This window comes from Pteropus vampyrus, unplaced genomic scaffold (genome assembly GCF_000151845.1).
Source record: "Pteropus vampyrus isolate Shadow unplaced genomic scaffold, Pvam_2.0 Scaffold481, whole genome shotgun sequence".
NCBI classification, from domain to species: Eukaryota; Metazoa; Chordata; class Mammalia; order Chiroptera; family Pteropodidae; genus Pteropus; species Pteropus vampyrus.
Genome location: NW_011889262.1, coordinates 165,678 through 191,521, shown reverse-complemented (window position 1 = coordinate 191,521; position 25,844 = coordinate 165,678). Strand labels below are relative to the sequence as shown.

The 25,844-nt window shown below is 33.9% G+C and overlaps 1 protein-coding gene across 1 annotated transcript in view; it reads left to right on the top strand.

Annotated features, from left to right (window-relative positions):
- The window catches only part of LOC105307145 (ankyrin repeat domain-containing protein 26-like), a 65,746-nt gene extending 43,684 nt beyond the window's left edge, over window positions 1-22,062 (top strand). The window contains exons 15-24 of the mRNA XM_011382507.1: window positions 2,513-2,632; window positions 5,059-5,129; window positions 5,450-5,543; window positions 7,260-7,372; window positions 8,554-8,683; window positions 11,474-11,764; window positions 12,330-12,547; window positions 14,165-14,387; window positions 20,745-20,790; window positions 21,926-22,062. Of these exons, the coding sequence (XP_011380809.1) occupies window positions 2,513-2,632; window positions 5,059-5,129; window positions 5,450-5,543; window positions 7,260-7,372; window positions 8,554-8,683; window positions 11,474-11,764; window positions 12,330-12,547; window positions 14,165-14,387; window positions 20,745-20,790; window positions 21,926-22,062 (1,443 nt within the window). The remainder of the gene's footprint in view (window positions 1-2,512; window positions 2,633-5,058; window positions 5,130-5,449; window positions 5,544-7,259; window positions 7,373-8,553; window positions 8,684-11,473; window positions 11,765-12,329; window positions 12,548-14,164; window positions 14,388-20,744; window positions 20,791-21,925) is intronic.
- Window positions 22,063-25,844: the final 3,782 nt, after the last annotated feature.

Sequence of the window (25,844 nt, the reverse complement as noted above, 5' to 3'; positions counted from 1 at the left end):
GGTCATGTTTATTTCCTAAGTTCACTATTTCATTTTTCATATCTTTTATTGAGTTCTTCAGCTCTAGATCTATTTAATTCCTTTTTAGAGATTCGATCACTTTGGTAAAGTATTCCTGTTTTACATTGATTTTGATTCTGAATTCATTGAATTGCTTGTCAGAATTTCCTTACATCTTATTGAAGTTTTTTTCAGAACTGCATTCTTGACTTCTCTGTCATTTAAATTGCATATTTCTATCTCTTTAAATTAATTGTCTGGAGATTTATACTTTCTATCTGAGCTACCTTGTCACTTTGGTTGTTCATGATATTCGATGTATTATTTCTCTGCCTCAGCGTTTACAGGAATGTACTTTGCTTTTTCAAAAAATTTATGATTATTTCACAGGTTAATAAGAAGTGGGGTTTTTTTTGTTTGTTTTCCAGTAAGTGGTGCACAAGCCTTCTGCACTGCCCAGGCCTGTCGGGTCTCTGCTTTGTGGCAAAAAAAAAAAAAAAAAAAGCCCCTTAATCCCTGGGAGGTGTGTGTCCACTCTATGATCAGGTTGCTTCAGTCCCACAGCTCTACCACCATGGGAGAATGTGATGGGCAATGGGGTTCTGAGCTTCTGAACTCCCAGTATTGCCCCATTAGCCAGATGTGATGTTTCGCTGCTTGAGGTGTCCCAGTGCCTCTGCTGTGATCAGCCTGAATGGGTAGGTTTGGCGTGGGTTGGGAGAGGCTGCAGGTGTGCCTGTGGCCGTTTTCCTTCCAGTAATGCTCACCGCTGGCTTTAGTCACCTAGCCTCTGTATCTCCACTCCTGTCACCTGGACCAGTCACTTTTTGTGTCTCCTCAGTTGTCGCAGATCCTCTGCTCTGCAGCCTGACACTCACTGCAGTTTTCTTGGTGGGAAACTGCAGGACCCACTGCTAGCGCTTGGAAAATGTGGGGAGGTGGCTAGGCTCCAAGACCTGGCCTTCTGCCTGGCAATGACAGCTACTAGAACACAGAGGTCGCAATTCTGTATTGCTTCTCTGCCCTGTTCACTGTGTTCTATCCAGGACCATATGCTGATCACTCAGGCAAAAATGCTTGAGGCTATAGTGAATGTAGGCCTAATCTGGTTCCTTCTTCCTCCCCAAGTGTCACAGGGAGCTTTGGGCTGCATCTGTGGCATCATCTTGGCTCCTCTCCCTTTCCTCTTCTTTTGCTCACCTGATTTTCCCACCTTCAGATGCTCTGATGTGCAGGTCGATCAGATGTGGTTGTGTGTTAGTTAAGCTGGGTGTTTTCTGTTGGATTCTAGCTCTTTAATTTATTGTAATTTCAAGGAGAGAGATTAAGGGGATGCCTCATGCCACCGTGCTTCTGATGTCACTCCTGCCTATGAAATTTTAAGTTATAAATTTTTAACAGATATAGATTGATATTAACAACTTAGACACATAGTACTAAAATCATAATTTTAATATTTCTGTCACCACAGTTCAATACCACTTTTGAAGCAGATAAATGGAAACACTCATACCTAAAATGAGTATTTTTAAATTAAGATTCAGTTAGATTACTTTGACAGTTAATTCCAGATTTCCCAGATGAACTGAGCTGTAGATGCTATATCTCATAGTACTTTATCTTCAGTAGCTTCTTATACATTAACATTGACATAATTTTATTTCTATTCATGTCAAATTTGAATTAAATTTGAAAGTAAGTCTCAAATAATGTATTCATATGAGTTGTCAACTCTTTAAAGACAGCTAATTTTCAGGAAATCCTAATTTGGGACAAATGTGGTAAGTTCTAGGCAAACTACATATGATTCAATCTTCCTACTGCTATTCATATTTTTTTTTGGAATATTTTTACAAATAATTTGCACATATTTTTATTTCAAGAGCCATGACTATTATCTGTATATAAGTTTTTCAATACGAAGGGAATTGTGGCTCTCTGTGCTTCATTATTTTGGCATTAGATCTCCATTTTCAGAAGTGTGACAAATGGCAGGATTCATATGTGACAGAGAGAGAGGTCAAGGCTAGGGTTCCTAGTGCCATGAAGTCCACTGGAATAATTTCACTTTGATTCTAAGGTATAGAAATCCATTGGAAAGATTTGAGCAGAGGGTTGAATATGTGAGAAAGTCGAGTTAATTTAAGCCTCCAAAAAATAGAGGGAAAACATTCCACAATGTAGAATTTACTACCACTAGTCCCACTGACATACATTTTTCTCTGAGACTTTTGTAGATTTTAAAAGCTTTGCAGATTTATCAGGTTAAAATGGGCAATGGGGCTGAACCCATTGCCCAAGTAAGCTAATACTGATTAGGCAGGAGGATACCACCTTCTGTGTCTTTAACCAAATTTACACCAATGCGTCCACATGAGAAAAAGGTGAATTGATGTATGTGCTGATTTTTTTTCAAGTTAGATATTATGTTTAAAAATACATATGATAGTTATCTAGCATTAATATAATATTTATGTGAATTGTAAAATCAGTAACAGAAATGTCTTCCTAGGTATTCGTGAGACAACTTCAACAAGAACTGGCCGATACCCTCAAAAAGCAATGTATGTCAGAGACTTCACTGGAGGTTACACAGGATTTGGAAAAGAAATTAAATCAAATAAGAAGTCAAGTATGTATGAAATTTAACATGCAAATAGTTAATTTATAGCTGGTTAAATAACATAAAGTATTTAAGGATACTAATCTTTATGAACAGCTTTCTTTTGTATGTTCATTTCTTATAATTTTATTATCTTTATAATGCACTTATATCTTAAAATCTTGCTCTAATTCTGGCATTTTTAGTATATGTTTTTAATAGTATTTAGCCTTGAAAAAGTTGAGAATTGTGCAACATTTTTAATAATAGTTGAGAGAGAATTTTTTTTTCCACTAAATCATATTTTTCTAGTAATAGTTCCATTCCTAAGAAGAGGTAGTCATTTAAAATCAGAAGATATGTTTAATGGAACATTACAGAAAATTATCTTATTGTCTTCACTTCTGCTCATAGTTATGGAATCTCTCCATATTTTGTAAATTTTGATAACTTGTACAGAAAGGTCATTGTATAAAGCAGTCAAAGTAAGCATTTTCCCTCATTTTCTTTTTATTTTAGAACTGTTATAAAAGCATGGAAATGCTACTTCTACTCACGCACAATAGAAGATTAAGAAAATTGTCTAGATCCACTATCAAATTTTAAAAACCAGCCATATTGGGATATAATGCACATATCATATAACTTATCCATTTAAAATGTACAATTCAACATCTCTTAATATATTCAGAAAACTGTGCAACTATCACTACATTCAAATAGAGAATATTTTCTTCACCCCCACAGATAAACCCCCACATCTCTTAACTGTCACTCTCAGCTTCCCATCTAACCCCAGCCTCAGGCAACCACCTTTCTGTCTCTATAGATTTGTCTATTTAGTGTATTTCATATAAATGGAATCACACAATATGCAGTCCTTTGTGGCTAGCTTTTTTCATTTAACATCACATCTGCAAGATTCAACAGTGTTATCGCACATATCAATATTTTCTTTCTTTCTTCTGATTGCTAAACAATGCTTCATTGTCTGGCTAAACCACTTATCTGTTCATCAGTTGATGGAACTTTGTGTTGTTACCACATTTTGGCTATTAATTCTACTATGAATATTAGTTTACAAATTATTCTGTGAACATATATTTTTATTTCTCTGCCATTGGATTTTGTCCTCTGAGTGAATTAGGCTGATTTCACCACCTCGTAACATTTATGCATTCTGTTCTTTCTGTCTTTTCAGTTTCTATTACTCTTGCCTAATCTTGTGTCTACTCAGACTGGGCTCCCAATCTCTCCGCCTCCATGAAGCTTTCTCTGAGAGTTCTAACTTTGAATTGAGCTCATTCTCTTCAGCACCTGTCATCTATTCCGTACAGAACAACTTATCCCTTAATTTTACCTTGTTTTAATTTCTTTCATGTGAGATAATCTTATCTTTTTAAGCATAAATTTATCTAAGGTGGAATACTGTTTGATATGCATGTATCAATTTAAAATATTTTAGCTTTACAGTCGTCAGGATAAAATTTAATATTATATACTCCACCAACACTTTGTTCTTGGAATCAATGAAATAATTAAGATTTTATTCTAAATGTATTTTAAGCCATTAAATATAAAATTGAAAGCACTTAACCCAATAGAAAGGTGTTCTATCAAATTTTTTTCTTCTCACTGTAATTTAAAAAAAAAAAAAAGACCTTTTTTTACTATGCATCCAGAACTAGGATTTACAGATTTATTGCACTTTACCAACTGTAAAGCTCTGGAGATGGCTTTTCTGACATGCCATACCATATAGCCTAAATCTACTCATCAGGGTACTTGCCTTCACAGCCCTAAATAAAAAGTTTCTGGGAATGAATTGATTCCAGAAATTTGATTTAACAATAATGGTGACACAGAAAGGTGAAGTACTTTGCTCAAGGTTACACACCTAATAACTAGTATACTCTGGGATTCAAACCCAGGCATTCCTATAGAGACTACTACCTATGTAAATACTACCACTATTCCATGAAGTATCTGGTTGTCACCAAAAGCCTCCTGTGAACTTTTATAATCACTGGAATTGCCATGGTCATTTACATATGTGATCATTTAAAATAGTTTATGTGGTACTTGGATACAAAACTATAAATGTTTATTATAAGATAATTTGCTATTTTTTCCCCAGTTGACCAATATATAAATTTGCATATTTACCTAATGAAACATAAATTTAAAAACATGAATGATAGTGTTGTTTTGGTACTAGAGAAAAGGTTTGTAAACTTTTTTGGAAAGGGCCAGATAGTAAATATTTTAGGCTTTGTGAGCCATAAGGTCTTTGTTGCCAGAACTCATCTCTGCTGTAGCTATAAAAAACGAAAAACAAAAAACAAAAAAATACCAGATGAAAGAGTGCGGCTGTGTTCCAATAATAGCGTAGTTACAAAAATAGGTAGATTTGTAATGGATTGTCAGTAGTAAATGTATTTTTTCCTTCCTTTTAGTTTCAAGAAGCCAGTGATCAATTTGCACAGGCCATAAGATGTGCTGAGAAGACATCAGATGACATGCAAAAGTATAATTAATAGCAGGACACAAAATAACTTGTAAAGTAGATGGGCAGTGTAGTGCGAGAATATGATTAGTTATGATAATAAATACATCAGTGTGAAGCTGAATAAAAATTTCAGCTTTGAACTTATTTAAAATGCATAATTTGTGCACATTGTCTCTCCATTTTGCACATTATCCAGAAAACACAATTGTAAAAATGCCAGCCATCTACTTTTCAAATTTTAAGGTTTTATTCAATGATACTTTGTTGTTTGTTCAGAAATTATGTGGTATGTTTGAAATTTATGTGTGAGAATAATTATTTTAAAACATACATTTTAGGCTCACAATTCAAAATGACGAGCTTAAAGTCACAATCAAAAAACAAGCAGGCAGAATTGAACACCTTCAGACAAATCTGTTAGGTGCAAGTTTGGTAAGTCAATGTCTCAATTTCTGTCATACTGCAGAGGGATTTTTATTTCTCTTGGACAACATGAGCAGTCTCACTGATGAAAGAATTTATCGTATTCCTATTAATACTACTTGTTAGTAGTCATGTAATTTCCCTCTATAGGGGAAGTTGTCTGAATGCCTAAAATTAATTATTTTTGTAGTAGAATTTAATTTAAAAAATCCAATAGTCTAAAAGCAGTATTGATATATATCCCATCTTTTATCCATTTATTGGTCCAATATTTGGGTTATTCCAACGTTAAGCTGTTGTTAATAATGCTGCTGTAAACGTTGGACTATGAAGATCTGTTTGAGTCCAGACATGTTAGCAATGATTTGATCTAGAATTCTGAATTCCCTCTGTAATCTACAACCTTCTGTGAGATTTTGAGAATGAATTACTTTTAATGTTCTAATTTGTTCCCTTCATCAAGAATAATGCAACCATTTCGCAGAAAGAATGTATTTTTCTTTTTCTTTTTGGGGGTGAAGGGGGTGTTTAAAAAGAAAAGACATGCTACTGAAAAAGTAGAAATGGCTGCTCAATCAAGGTCTTACATAGTAACAAAGTGTTCTTAGCATTGCAAGTTTAGAAATTAGTTCCACTCACTAAATTAAATCAGACTTTCAGTGATTTTACAATCCAATCTCAGAAAAGATTATTGTGAACTCCAGGATTCTATTTTATTAATATATAGTGAAAATTATGTAACTATTTATTAAGCAGGACAGGATTCCCCTATTGTTCCTACTCTCCTCTGTAGGAGACACTACCTAAGATTTAAGGTTGCATTGTGAACCCTAAGTTGGAGCAATGAGGTAAACGAACCTACCAACTAGTTCCTTTCATTCACTTGCAATTTTATAATACAGATACACCCATAAGGGAAAAGTTCAAAGCACTCTGAGAGAATGTGAAGGAGGAATAGAAGGGGTCCAAGAGTGAACATCAGGGCAGCTGTTGGTTAGAAATGACTTGGGGTTAGAGGAGCAGAGACTGGGCGTGTGGTCATTGCTGTCAGTTGCTGCTGAGAAAGTAAAGTGGGGTAAGGATGAAGAAAAAGATGACCTCAAAGAATTTTTAGTGCAATTATAGAACTGATAAATTCTTAGGTAAAAGAAGAGAATAAGTGATGAAAATATGAATATATGGTTGAGATCATGCATTAGAGAATGTTAGAGTCCAATGGAAGGGGAGAAACAGGATGACAGAGAAAACTACAGGAGTCAAAAGAAAGTTATGTATTTATATAAAAATATAGTGAAGACTTAAACTTATTTTAAGAGAAAAGTGTTTGATAGAAAAGGAGAAATTGACACATGGAAGAATTCTGACAGAGAATGAGAGTCTTTATCTCATCCTAAAGTCAGATTATCATCATAATGTCATAAGAACTGCATGGGGATTTTTTAAACATAATCTTAGTAAGATGTGATTTAATAAAACCTGGAATAACTTGAACTATTGATGAAAATGTTTCTAGAGCATCGTTAGAAACTAAAATGTAAATATAGCCACTCTTTTAAAGTCTTTATTGCTCAGTATTTTACTTGTAGAAGCCTCTGTTTTGAAATAATTTGGCAATTTAAATTCCAGAAAAAATGATAACAATGTAAAATCGACTATGCTATCTTAAGAAAAGTTTTTATGTAAGTCTCTAAATTTTTAGAAATATTTTTTAAATATTTTTTGAAGTCTCAGGTTGAAAAGGAACCACTAAAGAACTGTACTGAGTTAAAACAATCTCTGGAATACCAATTGGATCAAGAAAAGAAGAAAAATGATGAATTAGAAAAAGAGATTACCCGGTAAGATTTTAATATTTTAGATCATTTCAACCATTAATTAAAGTTAAACTATAATTTCACTTAATTAAAAGCTAACTACAAATTTATTTTGTAATTCTCATAATTATCCTGTTTAAAAATTTACTTCAGAAACTCACAGCGCAATCACATTTTTCTGTATACCACAATAATAGATCTACTCTTTAATGATTCCTAAAACAATAATGAATGTGACTTTTGCATATACTGTCAACTGCATTCTTTGTTTACCTTGAGTTTTTGTTTCTGCGAGATGTCTTTGCTCTCTTTTATTAGTGTTCTTTTCTTCAGCATTCCAAAAGATTAATGTCTGAAAACCTGTGTCATTGTTTAACGTCAAAAATTATCTTGATTTGGTTTATGTTTTCTTTCAGCTTTTTTTCATTACATCTTACATACAAAAATACATGTATGACTTAAAGAAGAATAAGATAAGTGATCTTGTTTTTACCACTTAGATTAAAAAAAAAGAAGAAGAATCTTTCCCAATGCCTCAGAAGCTCCCACATGGCTTCCTATCTGTTTATTTGCTGAGTACTTGAGTTTGTTCTCTGATTCTCATTTCCTCTCCTTTAACTGTCTTTCTCTAGGTTGTTTTGTATCCCTTTCATTTTGTTAACCTTGTGCTAGCAAAGGCCTGTAGCTTTTCTTTTCCCCTCTCTCTACTCAGACTTCAAAGAGTTTTCTTTCCTGCTGCTCATTCTATTTTGAGTGGTCTCCTTCTGATACTTTCTCTTCTTATAGACTGTCCTCAGTAGGTACCAAAATGTATTTTTGTGTTTTTTAAAACTTTCATATAAAATTATGCCTTTCTTCTTCACCTGGGATACTGATCTGTGATGTATAGCTGATATTTAATATAGGTTAATATTCTATATTAACATACTAAAATGGATATTTATAATAACTTGCTTGTAAGAACTCTATATGGCTACCATCTTAATTCTGTTTCCTATATGTCATAAAATTATTTTTTATATTATTTACCTAATATTATAATTTAGTTAGTATGCTTTCACACAATATTAGACTAGAACAAAATGCAAGGGGATCCTCATTTATAGATTTGTTTATTTTATATAATAGAAAATAATAATTGTTTAATAATGATCAAAACTTTGCTCTTAAAGAATTTGACTTGCTCATGTTTTAAATTTCTGCAGGATTCAGAAACTCTTAAAAATTACAAAAAGGAAGTTAAATGAATATGAAAAAGGAGAGCTTAGTTTCTCTGGAGCTTTAAAACCCAGTCACATTGAAATGGATATTCAGATTAATATGTTAAAACAGAAGGTAATTTTAAATCAGTTTTGGGAACCCAAAATCACTTAATTTGGGGAAATATAAATCACTCAATGCTTCGAACAGTGTCATAGAGTTTTCTATTAATTTTATAGATGATATTTTTGAAAAAGACCACTTTTTTTTACTATATCATTTTTCTATGAAAAAGACATGTTCTTAACTCTCCTGTGTCTTAAACCTTGGCTAGTGATCTAAAGCCAAGAAGCACACATTTACATCAACCCAAGGCACTGGCACCAATTCTATTTGGGGGAACAGCTTGATCAAACTATACTGAACACATCATGGAGTTCACTTGTTTAAAGTGTGCCATTCAGTATCTTTTATTATATTTAAAGATTTAAACAGTCATCATTACAATCAATCTTAGAACACGTTCATCACCCTAAAGAGTAACCCTGTGCCCTTTTGCCTTCCCCGTGTGCCAGTTTCCCTTCCCCACTCTTCTTAGCCCTAGGGAACCACTGCTGTACTCTGTCTCTATAGATTGACCTGTTCAGGACATTTCATATCAATGGACTTGCACTATATGTGACAGTCATTCGTGACTGCCTTCTTTTATTTAGGATGATATTTTCAATGTGCATCTATTTTGTAGCGTGTATCATCACTACTTCTGTGTATTGCTAAACAACACTCCATTGTATGGACAGACCACATTTTAGAAAATCTGTTCATCAATTGATGGACCTTTGGCTTGTTTCCAGTTTTTGGCTATTGTCAGTAATGCTGCTATGAACATACATGTTTAAGTTGAGTGGCTTGAATAAACAATATTTATTTATTTCACAAATCGACGCTCAGGTAAAGTGTGACCAGGACAGCTTGTCTCTGTGCCCCTCAGCTTTAATTAGGGCAGCCCACTGGCTGGTACCTGGAATCATTTGGAGGCTTGTTTGCCATCATGTCTGGTGATTGATGCTGACCATTGGTTGGAACTTTGGGGAAGTCAGCCAGAACACCTATGCTGGAACACATGGGCACTCATTGTGGACTGAGTTTCCTCACTACATGGGGGCTGAGTGCCAAGGTTAAGCAGCCTGAGATACAGAGCCAGACAGAAGCTGTGTTTCTTTTTCTGAACTGGCCTCAGAATTCACACAGGATCACTTTCACCACATTCTGTTCTTTAGGAGCAAGTCACTAAGTTTGACCCATATTCTACCTGTGTATAGAATGAATATTTCAAAAACGTATGGACACATTTAACAATCAGCTTAATCTAACCACTGGCCGTAATTGCTTTTATGCCTCCCATGTGAAAAAATACACCAATCCCTACCTAATACCACTACAAGTCTCAATTATTATGATGTCAGGCTCAGGCCCAAGTCCAAGATTTTACCATCTTAATCAGGTGTAGACACAGATGAGGTGCCTAGGGTGTGGTTGCTGGAGTAAAGCCCCTTGAGAACAATTCCTATCTATATGAAGACTTGAGAACAAAGAGACAAGTTATTTGCCACCCACACACCCAAAAATCAGTTAAATGGCTAAAGACTTCCATTCAGAAAAAGGAAATGGGAGGCATACTCATCCATAGTAATTCTGAAATAAAGCCTGATGCACACCTCCAGTGCTTTGATGAGGACTTAGTCTTAACTTCAAGTTAGCCTATAGGCTAGAATCCTCTAAAGGTTGGTCATACACCTTTGGTAATTGAAGCTGACTCTTGACTGGGATGTTAGCGGAGGTCTTCTCAGTCAGAACATCTATAGGAGGACTGACTGTGTGCCCTGGGCTTCTTCATTCTTCACAACATTGTAGCTGGGTTCTCAGGGTGAGCTTCTCTAGAGATAGAAAGTCAGATGGAAGTTGTGTCACATTTTCTAACCCAGATATAGAAGTCACGCAGCAGATCTGCCATATTCTACTCACTAGAAACCAGTTACTAAGATCATCATGTATTTGATGGGAAGAATTTTTATAGTAGAGGCTTCAGAGGATTTATAAATATATTTTTAAAATACCACATCCGCTAACCCTTTCTTACAAAATAAGCATTGTATCTAAAGGAAAATAGTTCTTCCCTACTCAGTATCACTGAAATTCCAGCAACATTTTGTTTTTGTGGTGGTGTGTTTGTTGTTTAGCATGATCTCTTGTTTTGTGGAAAATAATACAGAATCACATGATCACACTATTGAATTAAGACATATTTTGTTGAAAAGATGTAAGGATCACTGAGAAATGTGATTACACTGGGAAATGTGATTTCTCCTTAACAGTGGGAATCATTTCTTTGTGGAATACAATTCAAATTAGTGTAAAACATTTGTAGTTCAATAAAAGGCTTGTGGCAGTAGAATCCGTATTTCTAAGATTCATTAATTAGAGTCTTATTTTCAAAGTCTTATCTTGAGAGGCATTTATTGACTGAGGCCTAAATTACTCAATTTGATATCTCCAAAACTTCTTTAAAAATTATGGACGGGTAGATGGCAGGGAGGTGAGAGGCCTTCTACTAAAAGCGGTGAGAAGTGACTTATAGTCATTTTATGGAGCACAGACATGAAACAGACAAGGAAGTGCAGAAAATCAAATGTGAATGTTATGTGCAAAGATGATAACAGTAAAGAATATATTTTTGTGACTCCTGGTGGTTTTAACTTTGTTCCTGATCCTGTGTAATTCAAGTTTCCACAATTTAAGACTCCAGCACAGTACAGATCATATGTTATTGCAACTAAATTTATTTCCAAAGTTGATACTGGTTTTGAGTTAGGCTCTTCTCGGTCAACTTCTTTCATCACCAAACTCTATTCTCTTTTCATGCAGATTGCTGATTCTACAGAAAAGCTGGAAACTGCATCTTCAAAATGTCGACATCTGGATGAAGAAAATCAGTTTCTTCGACAGCAGTTATTATCTATGAAAGAAACACAAAAGAAATGTGAAAAACTAGAGAATGAAAACGAGAAGTTGAAACAAGAATTAGTAAATCTCAAGAGTCACATAAAAATGAATATGGTAAAATACAGTGAAGTCGAACACTATAAACAGGAGATTGAAGAAAGAGCAAGACAGAAAATAGTGGAAAAATTAAAAGAAGTTAATCTATTTTTACAGGTTAATTTATTGATTTTGAATGTGCTTTAATTCATTTCCCTGCAAATTACATTTTGGACACATAACATTGTATGTGTTTCTTCTACTTCCCTTAATAGCAATTTGCTTTGTAGATTCCTGGAGGGACGGTGGCATTTGCTTATCCCTTTAAATATTTCAGTTTCCATCATCACCATCCTAAATTGATCACTGAGAATGATTCTTTCTAGAGAATCATTTTATTTTTAAGACCTGTTGATACAAAACAAAATTATTAGGAAGAAAAAGACATTTGTGATTTAGAAATGGTACTATCCTCATGGATTGTTAAGTTCTATTGTTCAATTTTTTAAAGTTTTAAATTGATTCTGTCTTCAAATTACCCAGTGACAGGAGTATTAATATTCAACATTTTCATAATTCATATTTAATTCAGTTGACATTGATGATAAATATTTTATACTTAGGCTTTTTTTACATTTCAAGTTGCTCTTTGAATCACTGACTCAGAACTAGAAGAAATGAATATACTATAATTATTCAGGATATACTTATTTCAAAAATGATTTCTTTTTATTTGCATTAGACACAAGCAGCATCTCAAGAAAACTTACAGCAGTTAAGAGAGAAAAATAATGCTTCAATAAGAAGTCAAATGGAACTCAGAATTAAAGATCTAGAATCTGAACTCTCCAAAGTGAAAACTTCTCAAGAAGATTCTAATAAAATGCAATTGGAAATGTATAAGCAACTCTACCTAGAGGAATTGAAAGTTAGAATGTCATTGGAAAATAAACTAAATGTGTAAGTCAAAGCATAGAATCAGAGAAAATAACTTTAGTTCATTGCCACTAAAGCATAATTTTTATCAAGCCAGGTTCACAAGATTAGTAGGAAGTGAAAGCTAACTAAATATTATAATTTTGGTAAATGATGTCAGGAAATAAATTTACCTTTAAAATGTTATTCCAGTCTATGGCCATGCTACCCTGAAGAAGCCTGATCCCATTTGATCTCAGAAGCTAAGTAGGATCGGGCATGGTTAGAACTTGGATGAGAGACCACCTAAGAAGACCAGATGCTGTAGGCATAAAAAATAAAAAAAATAAGGGATTGTAAGCTGACAAGGTCCTTGCAATCTGTGAGGTCAACCAAGGGTTGCCTCGCTTAAAAAATAAATAGAAAGATAGATAGATAGATAGATAGATAGATAGATAGATAGATAGATAGATAGATAGATAGATAGATAGATAGAGATAGATAGATAGATAGAGATAGATAGATAGATAGATAGATAGATAGATAGATAGATAGATAGATAGATAGATAGATAGATAGATAGATGATAGATAGATAGATGATAGATAGATAGATGATAGATAAAATGTTATTCCAGGACAGTTTGCATATCTCTTTTACTTTTTTTTTGACATGACTATTTCTCCCCTTTTATATTTTCATATAGTAAATGTGATCTACTAGTCATTAAATGTTTTTGAAGCTTTATAATTTAGATGGCAATATTATTATAAAATTTTCTGTTTGAATTTTACTAAATAACAATCTTAATTAGTATAACTGTTTTTTTTGGAAGATAACAACTTAAACCCAAAGGGTTAGGTACTCTGCACTTTGTGGCTCTTGTTAAATGTACTTTTTGGATTGTGATCTTTGTTATTATCACTAGAAGGCACTTTGAGACAAACAATCCTTGCAGTTTTTCTAAGCTACATAAAGGCAAACACATAAAATAGGGAAAGATGAGCACAGGGGTAAAGCGCCACATAATTGACAAAATGTCTAAAAATAATAAGGTGGCCTGCCTGAGGGGGGTGTGGAGGACAGAAAGGGCAAATCCCACTGCCAATTCTTTTGTAAAGATGTTACAAGCTAATTGCTGCCGGAGCTGTTTTGGTTCATTTTGATAACCAACTAAGCTATCTGTTCTCCCCTAAGAGGTGTTGCTCTGAATTATGTCCTGTCTAAATGGTAATTTCTCCAAGGTAATGAGCTTATGGTACAAGGATAGCAAAGCAAGTGCTTGGAAATGTCTTTGAGGCATTATTAACAATCTCTAAACTAGTTTACTAAATATGCTTAATGGCACCTTCAAGAATCTCGTTAAGTACAGCCGTTTCTGAAGGCACCAAGTATCACCTATTAAGCCATCTGTATCATTGATCACCATTTCTCTCCTCTCCCTACTCTGAATTGATCGTTAGTTAGGAATCCTCCTAGAAATGTATATACTTCCTTAGAACAATTGTAAACCTGTGCTGGAACATAGTAGGTCTGTCATATTTTCAGTATTAAAATTCTATTTAATGAGAAGTTTTGTTTACTATTATGGCAACTTGAAAAAATGCAAGTCATTTAGGGAAGAATGAAATACTAAGCCTGTGTTTTTTACAATCTTCACAGGAAAAATGAAAGGCTAGCAGAGATCAGTTCCGAACTGAAGAAACAGCAAAGCAGAACTTTACTCTGCACTGATATTACAGGGCCAGTCCTGGAGCCACCTGGTGTTGGAAGTCTTAATCATAGACTCATAAGCCATAGAAATTTTATTCCAAGAGAAAAGTTGGAGACTCCTGCCTCAACCCCATGGACTTCAAATAATAGCCTAGAGGTTTACTTTATCAAGGTTGGTTATATTATCTTCGTTCCTTTGGGTTTCAGATTTCAGATATAATTCTTAGTGCTAATTTGTTGAAATTCTGAGTTGTTTCATTGACAAATGCACACTAAGTAAACATCATAATTATGTGTTAATAAAGAAAGGAAACAAATTTTGCAAACTTTCTGAAATTCCTGATCTCTCATGTTCAAGAGGTACCTATCATGAACTTTATTCAAGAAATATAGCTTATCAGACATAGTTTTAAAAAGTTGCCTTGAAATTTGGTTTTAGAAATTAAGTCACATTGCCTAATAAACAATGATATACTTTTTAGGTGCATTGGCATACTTCCTAACTGATTTTAGTTTGGCAATTGCTCATAACAATTTTAAAGTTCTGCTGCACCCCAGTTATTCTATCCCTATGCATCAATGAATGATTGACATCCAATCCCTTAACCATAAATGAATGTATATTATTTAAATGAAACTGAGATCAATCCTTTTTTATGAATTTAGGTGTCATTGTAACACTAAACAGATCGATTTCTCTTTTTAAGGTAAAATTTGTCATCTGATATGAGAGTACATCCCTAACTGCATTTTACTTATACTATTTTTATTTTATTTCAATTTTTATAATATGGCTTGCTGAGCATTTGTACATTTTTCAGATAGTTAAACAAAGATTTGACTGTTTAAAATAAAGTTCCTTTATGTCTGTATTTCTTGCCATCACTTGAATGATTGATGACTAAGATGGCAATGACAGGGAGTCATTAGACAGCAACTAGTTCTCATTGATTATCATTGTTATTAAAATATCCATTCTTCATCTCATTTATTGAGTTCTTCAGCTCCAAAGTCTCTGTTTGAGTTTTCTTTTTTTTTTATGGTTTTCAGTTCTTTGGTAAAGTCCAAAAAATTTCATTAATTTTATTCCTGAGCTCGTTGAACAACCATTAGAATTTTCTTGTACCTCATTCATTTCTTCATGACAGCTGTTTCAAATTTTCTATCACTTAGATCACAATCTTCCCTTTCAGTTTGGTTTCTTAAGAACTGTCATGTTCCTTCAGTGTTACCATGTAACCTTGGTTGTTCATGCTACTTAATGGGTTGTTCCTCTGCTGGCACATTTGAAGTGGTGAACACTTCTCTTAATTAGGAACATTTTGGTTTGAACAGTTCAGCAGGTTGATAAATTTGTTTTCCAATAGATGGTGGTTTAGGCCAGATTGTGTTTTCTCTCACCTGTGATACTTGAGCCTCCTGGATTAGGGGTAATGGCTTAGCTGTGGGTTTGGGAGCACTGGCCTGAGTAACCAGGGTGGTGGGTGTCATCACTGTATCCAGGTCCTCAGGGACTTAGGGAACCACTACTGGGGTGTGGTGGTGGGAGATGTAGCCATTTGAGGGGAGATGGTTAGTGAGCCCTCTGAGATGCTACCTGGTTCTCTATGGCCACTGGCAGAGCTGTGGTCTAGCCTGGACACTGGGGACTGGTCTCTGCTTCTACTACTGGTCTCTCTGGTGGTGCAAATGCTACTGCAACTGGAGAAGAATCTGGATTCTTGGGGAGGTGGGAGATGCTACGACTGCCCTTTTTACCCTCTGCTGTGCTATGTTGTTTAGGCAGCACTCTGGCTCCTTCACCAGTATTACCTTTGCTAAGACTGCAGACTCAGCCTTGTGTGCCTGGAACTGCGGTTATGGGCCTGCCCTGTCCTTCTCCCATCCTGCCTCCTACATATTCCAGTAAGCCCACCTTCCCACATACTGATGTGTGGATCTTTTAGGCATCTTAGTGTGCTGAACAGAGGAGCCTTTGTTGGGTTTAAGATGTCTGACTAGTTTTAGATTTAAGGGGAAATGCAAAGGGGTTGTCTCACTTGCATGGTGTTGACGTCACTTTCTAAAATATCCATTTCAATCAATACACATTAGTTTATGGTTTTAATGGTGTTTTTATGGTCTTCTCAATTCAGAGAAAAAGAGCAGAAGCCTGTGCTAAGTGAGACTTCAGCGCTGTTTTTGAATTGGGTTTCATAATGATAATCAAAGAACAGGAAAGTTAAGGGTTTTTTGATAGCCTTTTGACCAAATAGAGTCTACATGCTTCGAAGTAGTGAATCTGGATTGACTACTGGGTACCCCAAAAAATGAATATCTGTAAACCGTTAAGCATGATGTACACTCAAAATGCTCTCATTAGTTCTCACCAGAAAAATCAGATATAGCATTATTTTACAAGATGAAGATGAAAGAGTATGTAAATGTAGAAGCAATGTAAGAAAAAATTTTTGTGGAAATATTTCTTTATTTAATTTTTTGGTCAAAAAGAGGTGTTTATTACTTTTTAAATATGTTTCTAGATAAATCGAAAAATACTTTCTTTTAAACATAATGTTGTAGTACTGAAGGATATATAGTTCCCTTGTGGAGCACTGTTTTGCCAAATCATGCCAGGCTTAATTAGAAAGATAAAAATCAGCACTCTATCAAGATCCAGACATAGGTCTCCAACATCACTACAGAACGCCTAGAAAGATTTCTTATACAGTTGTTCTTTACAGAATTCTTAGTCAGACATGCAGGAAAAAGGTGTCTTTTAGAGTTGCCAGGAGTTTAATGAATGCCACTAGGAAAACATAAAATAATACCCTGAGAGAGGGTAACATCTCATCTAAAATGATAGAAAGGGGTGGGTTTTTAATGGGGCACTGCAAAATGACTGCATTCTGAAGATTTTTAGCTATGATTCTCGAGTCAAATGTTAAAAATAGCATTAATATTGAATGTGTTTATCAATCACCTTTATTTGCAAGGTTTTAACATTTTGGACTATTTTTACTATGAAGTTCTAACTTATTCAGTATTGTATATCTAAATTTAATGACAGTAATTATAATGAAGTATTGCTCTAAGTCTGTGATTTCAGTTGTACTAGTAGTCAAAGCAAGTTTTCTCTGCGTTCATAACTCTTAAGTGTAGGGCCTCTGTCACCAGTGCATGAAGTTCAGTCTTGCCCACACAATGCCATTGTAGTGGGACAGGTCACTACTTATGTATTTTGCTAACTTTTACCTTCATTTTTCACATTCTAGTTAAATCATGGGATGTTTGCCCTATATTTCAGAAATAATTTTACAATTTAATTCAATTGTGTTATTTAATTATATTGTTATAAAAAAAAGGAAAGCTAAAATTAGCCTGAACAGACATATCACTAGATTTTTCTTAACACGTAGAACGTTTTTCTAAGAACTGAAAATGTACTCCAGACAATTTTATGACAGATAAATTTCTCAACCTGTACTCTCAAATCTAATAGAAAGGTAGTATTCAATAAATTTCTGTTGAATGAATGAACATATATTTGCATTTTATCATGCTTTTCTGCTGTGATTGGCTTTATTTTGTTTCTCTAAAATATTCGTTACAACTTTTTCCCTTTAAAGTGGAAGTTGTTTTGAACAATATTCATTAATTATAAAGTCAAAGAAGAAGAAAACATTTCTATACTTGTTGTGCAGTTATCTTTTTTGTTAGAGCCATGGTGGGGTAGACGGCAAATGATACTCCTCTTCCCCTTCTGAGCCAGAACATAGGAACTGGGCAGGTGGAGATCACTTTACTCGCTTTGTTACCGACACATACTAAGGACGTGGAGGGTGTGGTTTAGATGTGTGGCTGCAGTGGGCTTCCAAACACTAACCCCAAATCAAGATATTCCCCTCACAGTTGTCAGCAGAGGAAACAATGCTTGACACCTGTCTCAGGGGCAGGCTGCTTACTGCGAAGATGAAGGCAGATTTGACTACACATTACTGTGGGAAAACAGATCCTTTCAAAGATGAGATCTGAAAACAAGCAAGCATTTCTTAAAGATTCCTTCTCTCAAATTCAACCATTTGGAAAATCTCTCCTCCTATCTTGAGGAAGGTAGAGAGAGTTTAAGTCCTCATGTGAAAAACTGAGACAGAGAAATGAGGTTCTCCTATGATTTCTGACTGGGTTGAAATTATAGTTGAAATTAAGCTCATGTCTTTTGTACATACCAACTAATGGTGAGAAGTTGGACAAAAGTATGTTAGATGGTGAAGAGAAGTTTCTGTTGTGTTTTCAATTATGCTATAGATAACCACAACATGGAAAATTATTTCTTGATTAATTTTGGCAAACCAAGCTCTCTTTGGAGGAAAATGTTCTTTAAAGGATCAAATTCTTCAAATTCAGCTTACCTGGTTTACCAAAAGATTTTCTTTCAAGTTTGCTGTCCCATCGTTTAAAAAAAAAAAAAGAAAGAAAGAAAAAAGTGTGCTTTGTAAATTGAGTATATTGACTGCTCATACTTAAAGTTTTGGTATTAATTTTTGGTTTGCTATTTTAATTTATGTCTTAAAATTAATAATTTAATTAGAAAGTTATTGTATCTTATGCCTAAACATTAATGAGCTACGTGACAAAGTTTTACATATTTATTTCTCTGAGTTATAGTTAAAAATAGTGCATTTTTCCTGAATATGAGGAATTAGCTGGCATAGAACTTCAGATTCACTAGGAAGACCCAAAGCCCATTCCTGGCTTGCAGCTAATAGGTTTTGTGATCTTAGGCAATATGTAATCTCTCTGAGCTTTTGTTGCTTCTTATGTAAAATTAAGGAGTTTGCCTAAATCAGTGACTATCATTCTTAAATAATTCTTTTTTGAAGATTCGAATCATTCTTTGTTTAAGAAAATATTTTGCATAAAATTGTATTACATAACACAAAGACAAATGGAGCTGCCTAGCTAACGAAAAGATAGAGACTCTGAAGCTGTGCAGTCTTAGAGGTGTCCCCAGTGGAACCTTAGATTTCAGTGGGACATAATTGAGAACAACCAGTTATGAGAAATTCTTCTAATTAAAACTCCTTTGAATTAAAACTTCTGATACATTGTTTTCCTGTGTATATCTTTTTCATCTTTCTACATTCTTGATAAATTGAAAAGTATAACTCAAACTGTAGATGTGTGTCTTATTAATATTGGACTTCTAAGAACTTCCACCATCTAAACACAGTTCTGACCTAGAAGTAAACATAAGAGTCATAGAAGTAAATATTTAGGAAAAAAAACTTATTGGGGAAAAGATAATAACGTTATATTGGTGGTTCCTTAATGTAAGTCATGAAAAATATGATTTACATTTTATATAGTTTTTAAATAGTAACATGAAATTGTTTCAATAAAGGTCTCTCCCTCCATCTGGTATTGAGTTCTTGATTTTACAAGGCCTTTCTACTAATGATGTCACATTATTTATTTTATAAGCCGTATCTTTCATGCCATTGTCAAAAATATTTTATAGAAAACAATCTTTGAAATTATTGGGAAACATGTTAGCCAACAAATTTGTCTTCATACTTAAACTTTGGAGAGGCACTGTCACTGTCACTACAGTGTTTATTTTGTTCAGTGTATATTTTAAACCTTGTTTTGGGGCATTTAGTGAGAGGAAACCTTTTATAAGAAAAGTTTAAAGACGAACACTCTAGATGGGGATACTTGTAATACAGTTTGAAACATTCCCACACATTTCATAATTAAGTAGACTGCAACAACAATTAGTTGAATATTTCAAAAATTAGCCCTAATTTGTAAACAGGAAACAAAGTTACAATTAAAGAATTATTTATTATTTTTGTTGTTACTAACTATAGAGAGTCAATCAGAAACTAAGTTTGAAAATTGACTCTAGCCCATATTTCTCCTTTCTTCAAGCAAAGTTTCTGAAATCTTTGTGTCCTTATGAATAAAGAAATGTTTTAGTTCTATTACACACAGCATAATAGTGTTACATATTTTTTGTGGGTAGAATTATCACATGAAATGACATTACCACTTTTATCATTTTACTTTCAAAAATTAATAGCATAGAACATACCTTATGATTTTAATTTTCTAAAAGTGTAAGGATGGAAAGCATATTTTAAGAAAACTCCATTAGAACAAAAAACTTTAAAAATTTATAAAGGGAAGTTTTTCTAAGAATTGCAAAAGAATGCATTCAATGTAAACTTGACTTGTTTAAACTTCTTTACACCAATCAGATGAAACATCAGCCTTCTGAAATTATGTTTATTCAATAGACCAATGTCAGTTGTATTTTTATCAGATTAATCTAAATATTATACATATGTACCTTCTCTATTATCTAAAATTTAAAGTAGAAATTTATTTTATTTTATTGACATAATAATTTTTCTATGTACGTAATCCCCAGGTTAGGTCTAGTCTCTTAAAGTATTATTTAATAGCCACATTTCATAAGCTATATATCATTCCCACAATAATGTCTATTTAACTTAAATGCTTAATAATATTTGTTTTATTTCAGATGCAGCGAGAGATGGATAAAATGATAACTAAAGAATCAAATGAAGGTATGTTGTAAAAAGTTATTAATTTAATTTAGATATCATTGATTTCTGATATAAGCTGCAAATAGTAAATGGCATCCCAATATGTTTGGACAATAGATACTACGTTAAGTATTTTCTTCCACATAGCAAGTGGAAAATGTGAAAGCATAAACATTCATAATGAAGAATATACTTATTCCTCATTTACTTATCCTGTTCCTTAGCTTGTTAAAAACCTCAAAGGTCCAGGTATTTCTTTTTATTTCTGGCTACCTACTTCCTTTCCTCCACCATCCCTATGGAACTGTCAACCTGCACACTGAAACTACCGTCAGAAACTGAGCTTCATCATCTTCTCATGTTTTTCCTAGTGATAGATAAGGCCCCAAACCAGACTCATCAAGTAATACTTAGCCAAGCCATTACAATTCCCATAGCTGTCACCTTCTTGGTGACATTTCCGCCTCCAGTCATTGACTTTGTCTTTGGTTTACCTTTTGCCCTGAGGAGAGAAAATCCAAATTCCTTTGCATGGAATAAAAACACTAAGATCAATTTAGTTCTTCCCTAATAATTCAGCCTTATTATCTCTTGCTCCTTACCTTATTCTGCTCCTTTGCTCTAGCGTCTAGCCAAACTGGACTACTTCTAATTCCACAAGTGTTTTTCCTCATCATTCATCACTCATCTACCTCTTCCCTCTCTCTTGCATGCTTATTTCTTGTCCTTCAGGTATCAACTTATATATCACCTCCACCAAAAAGCTGGCAACATAGACACAAAACTGGGATGTTTCTTCTGTTTGTTCCAATAGTGTCTTGTTTTATATTTGTCATGGTATATATAACTCTGAATGAAAATTGTCTGATCATCTGTTTTTTCAGTTTATACTTTACGATTGTTTAGGTGTAAATCATGTCATCGTTATCTTGTAACTCCAGTGCTTGTCGTACTACGTTAGCACACGATTGTTGAAAAAATGAATGAAGAAGATGAAACCAGAAGCTCTGACACTTAGCCACAAGAGCAATGAATTCAGTGTGCAACCATCAGCAAATTCTATTTAATAGTAATCTCATATTGTGTATTTTTTCATTGATCTTAACACATATTTAGTTGTATTTTAGATAACAAATATAATCATTTTTCTTTCCAGCTGCTGCTGAATTTGAATCTGAATCTTACAGACTTTCTCCTCTACGTTCTATTGATGAGTCAAGTCTATATCAAGATCTAGTTTTGAAAACATCACAAGAATATGTACAGATTTTGAAGAAAAATTATATGTTGTGAAACTCAAATAATAAAAATGTATTTACTGATCTGTTTATATAACATTTTAATTGTTCCCATTAATCATATGACACGTGAACATCTTCATTAAAAGAAAATATTTGTGTATCATATGTGGATGGTGTAAATTTATACAGTATTTTAAACTGTTTCTTGGCATCTAACTAGCTTTTCAGTAGATTTTGTGAATGAAAACAAACACTATTGAGTTTTAAATACTCAAACTACCCAAACACCTGCTATTTAAACAAGACCCATACAACCAAGTTTTCATTGATGTTAGTGGTGTTCATTGAGAGCTCTTTTTGTATTTTTCAATTTTTAAAGTTTTTTATTAAATTTACTGATGTGAACATTGGTTAATAAAATTATATAGGTTTCAATTGTACAGTTCAATAATATGTCATTCATGTATTGTATTGTGTGTTCATCACCCAAAGTAAAGTTTTCTTCCATACCCTTGTATTTGACCTATGTTACCCTTATCTACCTCCTCCCACTTTCTTTTTTCTCTGGTAACCATTAAACTGTTGTCTGTGTCCATGAGTCCCTGTTTGTTTGTCTTATTTGTTGTTGCTTTTAGTTTTATGTCACACTTAAGAGTGATAGCATATTGTTCTTAAGCTTTTCTTTCTGACCTATTTCACTTAGCATGATAATCTCAAGTTCCATCCAAATGACAGTATTTCATCTTATGGCTGAGTAATATTCCACATCTTTATCCAATCATCTATCAAAGGGCATTTTGATTGTTTTCAGGTCTTGGCCACCACGAATAATGCTGCAATGGACATCAGGGTGCACTGACTTTATGGATAAATATTTTCAAATTTGGGGAGTAGATATTCAGAAGAGGGATTTGCTGGGTTGTGTGGTGGTTCTAATCTTAGATTTTTCAGGAACCTCCTGAAAGTGTTTCCCTAGTAGCTGTACCAATTTACATTCCCACAAGCAGTGTATGAGGGTTCCTTTTTCCCCACAGCCTCTCCAACACTTGTTATTACTTGTCTTGTTGATAATATCCATTCTAACAAGCATGATGTGGTATGTCATTGTGATTTTGATTTGCGTTTCCCTAAAAGCTAGTGAAGTTGAACATCTTTTCATACATCTTTTAGCCATTTGCAGGTCTTTTGTGTGATGTGTCTGTTCAGGTCCTCTGCCCATGTTTTATTGGACTGTTTGTTGTTGTTGTTGTTGTTGTTGTTGTTGTTGAGTTGTATGAGTTCTTTGTATATTTTGGAAATTAGCCTCTTATCAGAGGTATTGTTTGCAAATAACTTCTCTCATTCAGTTGGTTGCCTCTTTGTCTTGTTGGTGGTTTCTTTTGCTGTGCAAATGCTTTTTTAGTTTGATATAGTCCCATTAATTTATTTTGGCTTTACTTCTCTTGCCTTGGAGGTCAAATTCATAAAATTCTCTCTAAATCCAAGGTCAATGTTTTAGTACCTATGTTTTCTTCTATACAATTTACTGTTTCAGATGTTATATTCATATCTTTGATCGATTTTGAGTTAATTTTGGTGTATGGTGACAGATAGCAGTCTAGTTTTATTCTTTTGCATGTGTCTTCCAATTTTGCCTGCACAATTTACTGAAGAGGCTTTCCTTTCCCCATTGTATGTTTTTATTTTTTTATTTATGTTTTTTCCCCTCTTTAATTCCCCTCCCCCAACTTCCACCCCTGACCTATGGATGTTGCCGTTTCCCCTTAAGAACTGGATCTCTGAAGGCAGGTCATCCTCTCTCACACACTCACGTCATGCACCCAGGGCCTGGCATACCCAGAGCCTGGTGCACTCAGAGGGCCTGGCGCACTTGGCAGGCCTGGCGCACCTGGGGTATGGTCCATGGCTCCACCTGGGGCATGAACCCAGGACCTTCTGCATGTAAAGCAGACATGCTAACCACTACACTATGGAGCCACCCCTATTGTATGTTTTTAAATCCTTTGTTGGAAATTATTTACCCATGTGGAGGGGTTTACTTTTGGACTCTTAATTCTGTTCCAATGGTCTTTGTGTCTGTTTTTCTGCCGATATCATGCTGTTTTGAATACTGTCACTTTGTATTATACTTTGACGTCGAGCAGAGTGATACCTCCAGCCTTGTTCTTTTTTCTCAATGTTGCTTTGGCTATTCGGGATGTTTTGTGATTCCATACAATTTCGATGTTATTTTGTCCTATTTAAAATATGCTGCTGGGATTTTGATGAGGATTTCATGAAATATGTATATTGCTTTGGGTAATAAGGTCATTTTATCTATGTTGATTTCTCCAATGCATGAACACAAAATGTCTTTCCAGTTCTTTGTGTCTTCTTTGATTTCTTTAATAATGTCTTATAGTTTTCAGTATATAGGTTTCTCACATGCTTTGTTGTGTTTATTCCTAGGTATTTTATTCTTTTTGTTGCAATTGCAAATGGAATTTTTTAATTTATTTTTTGAAAAATTTTTGTTAGTGTATAAGAATGCTATGGATTTTCGTACATTGATTTGTATCCTGAAACTTTACTGTATTTGTTTATCATTTTTAATAGTTTTTTAATGGAGTCTTTAGGGTTTTTATATAGATAATCAAGTCAACTGCAAAAAGTGACAACTTGACTTCTTCGTTCCCAATTTTGATGCTCTTTATTTCTTTCTCTTGCCTGATTACTCTAGCTAGGGCTTCCAATGTTATATTGAATAATGGTGATAGCAGACAGCCTTGACTTGTTCCTGGTACTAGAGAGAAGGCTTTTAGTTTTTCACCATTAAGTATGATGTCAGCTGAGGTTTGTTGTATATGTCCTTTATTATGTTGAGCTACTTTGCTTCTATGCCCCTTTTATTAAGTGTTTTAATTATAAATGGATGCTATATCTTTCCAAATGCTTTTTCTGCATCATATGATCATATGATTTTATCCTTCATTTTGTTTATGTGGTGTATCACATTAATTGATTTGTGTATGTTAAATCATTCTCATGCCCCTGGAATGAAGCCCTCTTGATCATGATGTAAAATCTTTTTAATGTATCGTTGTATTTGATTTGCAAGTATTTTGTTTAGGATTTTTGCATCTGTATTTTCAGAGACATTTGTCTATATCCAATCATCTAGTGTGTGTGTGTGTGTGTGTGTGTGTGTGTGATCTTTATCAGGTTTTGGTATGAGGATAATATTGGCCTCATAAAATGAGTTATGAAATACTGCTTCTTTAATTTTTTGGAAAAGGTAGAGAAAATTTAAGTTATCTTTGAATGTTTGGTAGAATTTATTAGTGAATCCATCTGCTTCTGGACTTTTTCTTTCTGGGAGGTTTTTGATGATTGTTTCCATTTCCTTACTATTAATCAGTCTATTTAGATTTTCTAATTCTTGATTCAGTCTAGGGAAGTTGTATATTTCTAAAAACTTGTCTATTTCATCTAAGTTAATGAATTTGGTGGCATATCATCTTTCATAGTATTCTTTTTTGATTGTTTGTATTTCGCTGTTATCTGTTGTAACTTTTCTACTTTCATTTCTGATTTGGTTTATTTGTGTTCTTTTTTTTCTTAAAGAGTCTAGCCAGTGGTTTGTTAATTTTATTGATCTTTTCAAAGGACCAGCTCTTTGTTGCATCAATTTTTCTATTGTCTTTCTTTTTGTTCTCAATTTCTTTTAATTCTGCTCTAAGTCTTATTGTTTCCTTCCTTCTGCTGCCTTTGGGCTTCTTTTCTTCTTTCTTTACTAGGGTTATGTTGCTTATTTGCATTTTTCTCATTTCTTGAGATAGGCCTGTAATGATGTGA